Source organism: Chelonoidis abingdonii, chromosome 11, assembly GCF_003597395.2.
Source record: "Chelonoidis abingdonii isolate Lonesome George chromosome 11, CheloAbing_2.0, whole genome shotgun sequence".
Taxonomy (NCBI): domain Eukaryota; kingdom Metazoa; phylum Chordata; order Testudines; family Testudinidae; genus Chelonoidis; species Chelonoidis abingdonii.
The window spans coordinates 40,393,258-40,403,326 of record NC_133779.1 but is presented as its reverse complement, the minus strand read 5'-3'; the positions used below and the strand labels follow the sequence as shown (position 1 = coordinate 40,403,326).

Genomic DNA, 10,069 nt, shown 5'->3' with positions numbered 1-10,069 from the left:
CAGCTCCATAGGTGCCATTGTATGTACACTATTCCATGGGCTAATTTGCACACAGCCATAAACTTCAGCTTGCGGTCAATACCTGTTGGCGGCAGGAGTTGTTTGTCCTGTGTTTGTACAGCCCCTAGCACAATGGGTGCCTGGGCCATGACAGGGACTCCTGGGTGCCATGGCAAAACCCAAAGAATAACCGGTGCTCTGGGACAGGTGTCTTGTATCAAATCCCAAGCTATGCTTTCGCTAGAAACACTGCAGCTGTGGCACTCACCACAGCGACAGGAGAGCCAGTAGCTAGGGCAACAGGAGGCTTTGCAGGGGGTTCGCTCAGCTTAGCGATGTCTCTCAGGGTGTGTGGAGTTTTTACACACACGCACACACACACACACCATCCGCCCACCCACCCACCCACCAGTGACGTAGCTGGGTCGACCTCACTTTTTAGTGCAGACTTGGCCCCAGGCCCGATCCACACTGAAAAGTCTGTCAGCGTGACTATGTCTGTCGGGGTGGGGACAAACTCCAGTGTAGACACCACTGTGCCAACGGAACAGAGCCTCTGTCAGTGTAGCTAGCATTGTCTGGGGAAATGGGCTTCCTATGCCGATAGGAAAACTCCTCCAGCCAGCCTAGGCTGCATCCACTTGCGGGGGCTCTGCCAACGAAGGCTCCATAGTGCAGACATACCCTTGGCTGCTCCACTTGAAGGGGTCTCAGATGTGACAGACCCAGCCCTCTATCTAGACACTTATCTGGCCTCTGTGACTGAGCACCTCACACCCCTGTCAGGCAGGGCAGGGCTATGGCCACAATCAATGCAGGACACTTTATAACTATCCCCAGGTACCTTCCAGCCTGCAGGATCTTTCAAACACTCCTCTGGGTCTAGATAGAGGATTAAGCTTCATTCAGCTGTAGGAAAGGCCAAGGGCAGGACAGAACCAGCTCCACCTTCCTGTCGATGGGACGCGCAAGAGTTAAAGGGCAACAGAGCCAGAGGGCACGCCTGCAGCCGAGGGAGAGGAAATAGACATGGGATCGGGAAATGGGAATGGGCTGGGAAGCAGCACAGACGGCGGGGAGATCCCGGCAGAGCCATATTCTCCCCGCGCTGGGATGATCTGATAGATGGCTGGGCTGCGCTAGGCCAGGGGTCTTGGAGAGCAGCTGCTGAGAAGGGGCGTCTAAACGGGATGGTGTTGCCTGATTTTCTTACCACAGCAATAGGACCCTGCTGCTTCCTGTGACTAACCTCCCGCCCCAAGGATCGGATCCTCAGACGTGACTCCTCTCATGCAGAAGGAGAGAGGGGCAAAGGAACAGGGATGGAGAAGGCAAGTGGCTTCCTCCTGGGGGGGCCTGGACAAGGGAGTCTCTCCTTGCAGGCAGGCGGGTTATGGGTCTGGCTTGGCTTTGCAATTGCTCTTGGAGGGGGCAGGGTTTAGACTCGCTGTGCTGCTCTGCAGTGAGGAAGGACGAGGGACTCTGGGCCCCTGTCTCGCTCTCCCTGCCTGACTCTCTCAGGAGCCTGCAGGGAACAGACTGATCCCCAGGGAGTGGGGAATGGCTAGCGGATCCATGGGTGGGACTGGCAGTCCTAGCCCTGCTTCTCATGAGCCAGTTGCACATGGGGTTGCAGAAGGAGCCCGGCATCTAGGATGACCAGATTTTATAGGGTCTTTTTCCTAAATAGGCTCCTATTACCCCTCACCCCGTCCCAATTTTTCACATTTGCTGTCTAGTCACCCTAGCGGCATTGCATGGGCTTGCAGCTCCAGAAATCCCACCCTCACGCAGCAGGATCTCCCCCAGCTGCAGGGATCCTGTACTGGCCTGGGGAAAGGGCCCTAGAGAGAGCAGTGTGTACTCCCCAGGAGCGCTAGGGTACCCAGCATGCCCAGGGTGAGCAGTGAGGGGCACTGGCCCAGGGTGGTGAGGGGCTCCCTGCTCACGCTAGGCACCAGTGCACTAACCCTGTGCTGACCTCGCTCCTGTTGTGGGGAGGACATTGTTCCCAGTGAAAACAGGAAGCGGCTCCAGCCTTTCCTGGTTCTGTGCTGGCTGGGATGCTAACATACCCGCTGCTAACGACCCGTGGAGGGCTGCACTGCCCCCTCAGTCCAAAGGGGGCGCAGGCAGGAAGCTGCTGGGGGGCATGGCATGGCATGTAAAAGCACCAGCCGCAGGGGCATGGAGAGTAACCAGGATTCGCTTATTCCTTGCATAAGCGGTAACGGGACTGATGTGCTGCCAAGGTCGCAGGCTGGGCTCTCTGCCTGGGGGAATTTCACCCCATAGGATCTCCCTAGTACAGCTTCCAAATCCAGGCTGTTTGGGGGGGCTGTAGCTGCACCACTGCAGAGTCTGGCAGGCATGAAGCAGGGGTGGGCTTGCCCAGTGGTTGGATGGGAGCCCTCCAAACGAAGCCCAAGGTGCTGAGTGAGTGGTGCCAATGATCCAAACGATGACCCGGTGCGAGGGGGGTTGATGGGGGTGCTGAGGGGTGAAACAGGCATCCCGAGCCTGTGTGGTCATTAAAGATCCTATGGCGCTCTCGGTAGGACTCAGGGGGTTACCCCCCATCCTCTAGTGTCCTGGCCCCATTCCAACACACATTCTTGTCATTTTACTGTTTTCCCCCCCTTTAAAGCCCCAGCTGCTGGAGTCAGGAGATCATGGGAGAATTTCAGCTTCCATTTTTTTAAAAGTCAGATCCCAGCCCTCCTGGCTGTGGAGAAAAGCTTGAAAATGTGACCCCCAAAGGTTCAAAACCCAAAAGGTGAATAAACACCCCAATGTTTCACTTGTAAAATCTCAGGATTTTCAAACCAGCGTCTGGATTATTGGGAGATTGGTTCATGACTTTTGCATGCTTGGGGCCTTCTGTCTCCCTGAAACCTTTCATCTGGCCACCATAGTCTTTACTTCCTGTCCTAGAAATTGCTGTGTTGTGCAGCTAGTTCAGACTGGCTGATGTGTTCCACATCAGAGCTGGCTGCTTTAGCAATTCACTGATGGGTGGGTGCCCTCTTGGCCCGATTCTCTGTGGCCCTGCGCCTGGTGCTGTTGTTTACCATGCAAAGTGACTGGGAAACACCGCTGAATCTGAATGTAGCACTTTGCGCTGGTGTCAGTGACAGGATGCAGGGAATCAGGGCTGGGGTTGGTACAGGGCTCTCAGATCCTTTGGCACAGAAGGAGCCTGAGATGTTCTGGGGTTCTCTGGGCGGGGTTCTCTGCAGGGCGAGCTGGACTCAATCTCCGAGAGGGAGGAGGAGGCCGATGTAGCAGGGGTGGACGAGCGGGCAATCCTGCGCTACGAGGAGCACATCACCATGCTGCTCGTCACCATTGCCCAGCTCCACAGCAAGGCCGAGCGGCTACAGCAGAGGAGAACCAGGTACCTGCCCTGCTTGTCCCAGTCCCCTAAAGGCCCTGTCAACAGCTCCTGGGACATCAGGAGCCCCTTCAGGTGGGCACTGGCTGGCATGCAGTTAACACTGTTGGTGTTGTGGCATAGAGCAGCAATGCCAGGTGGGGATAAACACATCCACCTCTAGCCCTTTGTAGGGCCAGGCACTCTGGCCTGCTGAGCTTCCTGTAATTCACCCACAAAGTGTGTGTTACGTTGCCCTCGAGCGGCTGCTCCCCACGGAGGCTAACAGCCTGCTACTGCTGCCGGCTAATGGAACCTGTCTCTAGTGCGAGTGGGAAAGGTCTGTGCTGCATTGTGGATGGCTCGGGGTTCTGTTTCTGTTGGTAGCGTAGGACTGGAGTTGATACAGCTGCACTGGGCCTGGGACTGATTGTCCATGAATCCTTGCCCAGGCCTTTGCCTCCTCTCGCCCTGCCGATGGCCTATGGCCCTATGGCTTCCTTTCAGCACCACTCCCCAGTGTCCTGCCCCTCCTTTTCTCCCATACCCACTTCCACTCCGTATTCAAACCCTCCCTGACTCTGTTTGCTCCAGGGGCCAGTTCAAAATTATCCTCCAGCCTGTGCCAGAGACCTGGCCTCTCTCTCAACTCCCCTTCTTTCTCAGAGCAATAGCTCCTTTTCTGTCTATCCATCCTAACTCCTCTGCTGGGGCGCGAGAGCCTTCTCCTCTGCCATCGGAAACGGTGTCGCCACTTCATCAACTCTCATTCTCACCTGAAAACCCCTGCGCCTCCCCAGCTGGTAGCCCTCAGTTTCTCTGACTCTTTGCTCCTCTGGATCAGCTAACTCTGTGAAGCAGTTCTGGGTACAGCTTGTAGCAAAGATGCTCTTTGTCATCTATTCCATCTTATTCTATTCCGGGTCTTGTACGCTGCCCGTCACCATGGTGTCTGTGCATCTGATTCCTTAGCTGACAACATGGCCTCCTTTAAAGGCTCTGGACTGGCTGCTGTGGTCTGACCTACCTGGCTTCATCTAGCCGTGACTTTGCCAAGACAGGAATTGGCTAATCCCCCGCTTTCGATCAGACCTGTCCAAGTGTCATGAACATTTATGGGCTCAGATCCACAATTTTCTTGTCCTGCTGTCCCATGATGATGAAAAAACTCCTGATATTTTACTCACCCATGAAAATGAAACGAAAAAACACGATTCTAATTTTGCAAGGCTGCACTGAAGGGGCTCTGGGAACAGACACTTGCTATTAATGAATGTGCTCACTAGATGTCACTGTTGCTCAGTAGCATAATAATCTGGCAGCAAAATATTGGTGTTTTAGAGGGCTGGTTTCAGGTGGTTAAACTCGCACCTGGAACTCAGCTGTCTACCATCGGCGGCCCCCTTTGCCATGTCCCCGGGGGAAGTGGAGTTGACCACTCTCTCCCTGGGCATCCTCTGGCTTTGATTTCCTGCAGAGAGGAAGATGAGTATTCAGACCAGTGCTCCGAATACACAGCGAGCCTTCCCAGGTGTGTGCAGAGGCCCCAGAGTTTGGCCATCCATCCGTTCCCCATGGGCTGCATGGAAGAAGGTAAAAGGGGGGTCATTATATTCTGCCCCAAGCTATCCCATGCCTTTTGGAGGCAATGAGGTCTAGTGGGTAGACCCAGGTTTTCTGGGTTCTACTCCTGCCTCTGCTACTGGCCTGCTGAGTGACCCAGGGCAAGCCACTTCCCCCCTCCATGCCTCAGTTTCCCCAGCTGTAAAATGAGGAAAATGATACCACCCTTGCTATGTCAAATACTTTGAAATCGCTGAGGGAAGAGCTCTTGACAAGGTTTATTATCACTGAAAGGGTTTCGTCTCGTCAGGGGCCCCGTTCTCACCAGAGCCGGCTCCCCTGTGCTCAGGTTCCTGAGAGATCCTGGGTCCCAGAAGTGGCAAGGTGCCTATTGTGTATGGGAGCCATCCCTAGCCAGGGTCGCTGCCCCTGTGTTCATCCCATTGGGATGCTGCCACGTTGCCTTGGCCCACCTGGGTCCCTGCAACGATGGCCTGAGGCAACGGTGCACAGGCTTGCGGAGCTGTGGGGAGGCGGGATGGGACTGCCATGATTGAAGGGGGCGAATCCAGGGATGCCATGGCCGGAGGCAAAGCCTGCCAGCTGGTTCCTGGTGGTACAGACTCATGGGCCCCTCTCTTCCTGCCCCGCGCTCCGACGACGGGCCTGCTGCTAAATCCACGCAGGTGTTAGGTGCTGTGTGGTGCCGGGAGCTCCCCTTGTGCACTGAGAGGAGCCACAGCCGTTGCCCGTGCTGCTGGGTCTGTCCCTCCTTATGGCAACCCCTCTGGGATGCAGCCCAGATCCCTGAGGATGGAAGGGGCACGAACCCCACCAGGCCTCCCCCCAACTCGTCCCCATCTCTCCCCCGCTAGGAGGCAACTCCGACGTGTTCCTAGATCTGCAGCAGGCTGTGACCTCTCTGGAGAACGCCGTGTTCTCCTGGCGGAGCCGTGCTCAGCTGCTTGGAAGCGCTGGCGGGCAGACGGGCGCAGGCGGCCCTAGCGCGGCGGGGGAGGAGTGGGCCCAGATAACCAAGGTGAGCAAACCTCCCTGGCCCCACTTTCTTAACCACTCCCTTCCCCTCTCCCTTCCGAATGCCTGCCCTGGGCTCTCAGCCGCCCCATGCTGGGACAGGTGGGATTTGCCTTCCCTGTGCAGCGACCCCGACCTGCCCTGGCACTGAGCCCCAGCTCTGTCCTGCCCAGACCCCCTGTGGGAGGGGCAGCTGGGTCTCTGGGGCCTGGTCAGTCCTCTCTGCAGAGGGTACCCACGAGGGGGCAGCTACAGCCAGTTGTGATGGTGTCTGAGGTGGAAGTGCACCAAGACCTGCCGGCACATACCCCATAGAGGCCACCAAGTAGCCATCAGGGCTGCCTTCCCCTAAGCCATCCAGTCCCCCTGCCCTGGGGGCAGATTGGAGCAGGTGCCCCTAGAGGGGAAAGGCCCCTTGTCCCTCTCGAGCCAGCCAGTCCCCTGATCTTGGAGGTTTGTGTTTAAATTGCCTGGAATCAGAGGTGGTGTGGATGCAATGAAGCCTAGATACCAAGGTGACAGGTGCCTTACACAGACCTAAGACTTAGGGAGAGCTCAGAACTCCTGGCATGATGCAGTGACTGTAGCTTCGGTGGGTGATTGGATGGGTGTCGGGGTTGCATTTCCAGACCCTGGAAGAGCTAGAACGAAGCCTGGGGGGTCTTGCGGGACTCTCGGAGGATAACGGGAGCGGTCTCTGGAAGGGAGCACCCAAGGCACTGGGGGAGAAGACGAGCGAGGCCAGCCCAGGGCTCTCAGCAGAGGACATGAGCTGGATCAAGAATGAAATAGCCACATACGCAGAGAGGAACGCGGCTCTCCGGGTGGTGCTAGGGAGCAAGGAGGAGGAGATAAGCAGGTCCAAGGTCACCCTGCAAGCATTCCAGGAGGAACGGGAGAAGCTCCAGAGAAAGGTATGCATGACAGCAGGGATGTCTCTCCTGCCACTGACACGCAGCCACCTCTGAGTCTGGGAGCAGGGCAGCAGTACTGCACACTGCGGGAAAAGAGACTTTTGGCCAAGGGTGGTAGGTTGAGGTCTTCTGACTAGTGCAATGGATGTTTTACTGTCCATGCAGAGCAGCCAGGACCTCATTTGGGAAGGTCTCAAGCCAAAGGTCTCATTTGGGAAGGTCTCAAGCACCTAGTCACATGGGTGATCTTTTTATTTGCTGTATTTTATTTAGCCACTAGATGTCACTGAGTGCTGTGTAGTGTTCCATGTGGGGTGGGGGTGCTCCCTGGTAAACAAAGCCGACAAAGCGAGAACTCAACCTGTGGGGAAGCCTGTGTGTTTGTAGCCGTTTTGTTCCACACCCACCTTCTGATTCATTGAATCCGTGATTTCTCATCTTGTGGCAAAAAGCGTGGGAGTCACATTACCTGCCTCAGGAGCCTGGGCCACCTCCCTGGGAATGGAGCTCTTGGGCCCCCGGAAGCAGGGTTCTGCTCAGTCTGCTGAGCTATTCCACTGCAAGGTGGCTGGGTGACGGGGCACTGAAAGAGGGAGGGATTTCACAGTGTCCGTGTTGGGATGTGAAGACCTCAGTTTCACAAGCTCTGGGATCTGTGCGGACTCGACATGTTAATTTCCTGGGGGATCCCACCGCTTCCCCTGCAGTGAAAGTGCTGTCAGAATCCGTCTGATCTCTGTGCTGCTGGTGCAATCCAAACTCACACCTCTCACTTCCATGGTGCTACTCCGGTCGCCCTTCTGCAGCAGCCGTGAGGTGAGTGACGGGTGCTGCTCTCTGCTCAGGTCAAGGAGCTGCAGGACTCACTGCTTAGAATGGAGACGCCATCCCAGCCCTGCAGCCCCTCAGCATCCGCCAGTGACGCTGTCAGCCCCAGGGGGTCCGTCAGCCCCCGCGGGGAAGGGGAGCCCTGGCCATTCCAGGTGAGTGCAGTGCCAGGGGCTGGCCCAGGTCTCTGTGCTGCTTCTCCATCCCACCCCGCTAGGTCCTGCTCACTGCAGGGGTCGGGATGCCAGCCGGGCCGCAGCTCCCCAGGCTGCTGGGTTACGTGGCTGCCGAGCTCAGAGCCAGGATGAGCAGCTGCCAGGCAGCTGCAGGCCTGCTCCAAAGCCCACTGCAGCCAATGGAAAGCCTCCCCAACTGACCGCAGGGCATTTGGATCAGGCCCCTGTGTGCACCACCTGCAACAGGCGGGGTGTAATACGCAGTCTGCGGGCATGTGACCATGTATCCCTCCAGTGGCTGGCCAGAGCGACTAAACAGCCAGCTTTTCACAGCCAGGGGATTTACTCCTTCGGCTCAGCTGAGAAATGGCTGGGCCAGTCTCCACTGATGGCTGTGGCCACTGGTCCCAGGTGGCCATGGATTGTGACACCAGCTTTTAGCAGGGCAGCTCCATCCCTGCTGCAGTGTTTAACCGCAGCTTTGTTAATGCCCCACCCTAGGTGTCATTTCGACTAGCACCCGCATGCCCCTATCCCAGCCCTCTGGGGACCCAGGCCTGTCGCTGTCCTGCAGGGTGTCTTTAACACCCACCCTCAGCCTCCGCTAGGCACAGACTCATTCTTTTGTTTGTCATCCCTGCTGCAGGACCCAGTTGCCATGGCCCAGAGTCTGATCCGGTGCTTTCAGAGCTGCTCCAGCACCCAGCACCTCTGCCGCCTGTTCCCTCAGCACCGCCCCCCGGCGTCGGAGAGCCACGTCAGGGAGTGGGAAGCTCGGACGCAGCAGCTGCGAGGGTGAGGGCAGAGGATCGCCAAGTACTTTACACGTTGGACAGGGCAGCCTCACACCAGGCCCCTCCCCACCAATGAGTGTGATCATCCCCCGGCACAGACAGGGAAAACTGAGGGACAGAAAGGGGAAGTGACTCACCCAAAGTTACACAGGAAGTCTGGGCTAGAAGAGTCAGGAATAGAACCCAGGAGTCCTGGTCCCCCTCCCCTGCACTAAACACTGGACCCCATTCCCCTCCCAAAGCGGGAATAGAACCCAGGAGTCCTGACTCTCAATCCCCTGCATTAAGCAGACTCACGTCCAAAGCTATAATGGGCAATCCCTTTCTGCCCCCGCCCCCAAGGATGGTGCAATGAAATGCTGCCATGGCACATCCTCCTCCTGGGGTGAAGGGGGAGTCCTGGGCTGAATTTCCGGGCTGGGGAGGGCTTGCAGGGTGTCCAGTGGTGCCCTGTGGGGGTGGTTCCAGAACTGCATTGACGGGTGGCGAGGGTCCCTGTGGGAGGAGGATGTGTGGATAGCACGGGAGGTGTATTTGGGCATCACTCAGGGATGTGGAAGAGCTGGGTGGGTTATAGACCTGCCCTTCCCTGGGCTCCTCCGGGAGCCAGCCCTGCCCCTTCCAGTCGGATCCCCGTCAGTGCCGCGCCTCCCACCCCAGGTGCATCGAGCGGCTCAAAGGCCTGAACCAGCTGCTCTCCGGGACGCTGCGGGAGAGGAAGGGCCACTCGGAGCGGCTCAGCATGCTGCTGGGGCAGCATGAGTCCAACAGCACGGCCCTGCACCTGGCCATGCAGTACAGGTGAGGGGCCCGGCGCCGAGACCCGCACCGGGATCCCCCACAGGGAGAGGGGGTGGAGCTGGGTTGGGAGCGGGAATGGACTGTGTGGGAGGGGCAGGGGCAGGAGGGGCTCTTGGGGTTGGGAGGGAGTGTGGGGGGTAGGGGCGGCTCTACGTATTTTGCCGCCCCCAAGCACGGCAGTCAGGCGGCTGTCAGCAGCTTGCCTGAGGGAGGCCCGCCGGTCCCGCGCCTTCGGCGTACCCGCCGCCGAATTGCTGCCAAAGCCGCGGGACCGGCGTACCTCCTGCGGGCATGTCGCTGAAGGCAGCCTGACTGCCGCCCTCATGGCAACCGACGGGCCGCCCCCCGCGGCTTGCTGCACTGGTGCCTGGAGCCGCCCCTAGTGGGGGGGGCTCAGGGTGGGGTGCAAGGGCCTGTGGGGAGCTCAGGAGGGGGTGCGAGGGGCTGGGGGCTCAGGAGGGGGCGTGAGGGGATGTGGGCTCAGGAGGGGGTGTGAGGAGCTGGGGGCTCAGGAGGGCGTGCGAGGGGCTGGGGGCTCAGGGGTGTGTGTGAAGGGTTGAGGGGGCTCAGGAGGGGGTGCGAGGG

The 10,069-nt window shown here is 58.2% G+C and overlaps 1 protein-coding gene across 2 annotated transcripts in view; it reads left to right on the top strand.

The window, feature by feature from the left end:
* Window positions 1–1,103: 1,103 nt before the first annotated feature.
* Window positions 1,104–10,069, top strand: part of USHBP1 (USH1 protein network component harmonin binding protein 1) — a 17,281-nt gene continuing 8,315 nt past the window's right edge. Inside the window, exons 1-8 of one of the 2 annotated variants that reach the window (XM_032763999.1) lie at window positions 1,104–1,331; window positions 3,240–3,397; window positions 4,851–4,966; window positions 5,812–5,975; window positions 6,601–6,885; window positions 7,731–7,868; window positions 8,536–8,684; window positions 9,344–9,484. In XM_032763999.1, the coding sequence (XP_032619890.1) occupies window positions 1,323–1,331; window positions 3,240–3,397; window positions 4,851–4,966; window positions 5,812–5,975; window positions 6,601–6,885; window positions 7,731–7,868; window positions 8,536–8,684; window positions 9,344–9,484 (1,160 nt within the window). In that variant the 5' untranslated portion in view covers window positions 1,104–1,322. Of the gene's footprint in view, window positions 1,332–3,239; window positions 3,398–4,450; window positions 4,967–5,811; window positions 5,976–6,600; window positions 6,886–7,730; window positions 7,869–8,535; window positions 8,685–9,343; window positions 9,485–10,069 lie in introns of those variants that run through there. The other variant, XM_075070469.1, reaches the window with a different exon arrangement.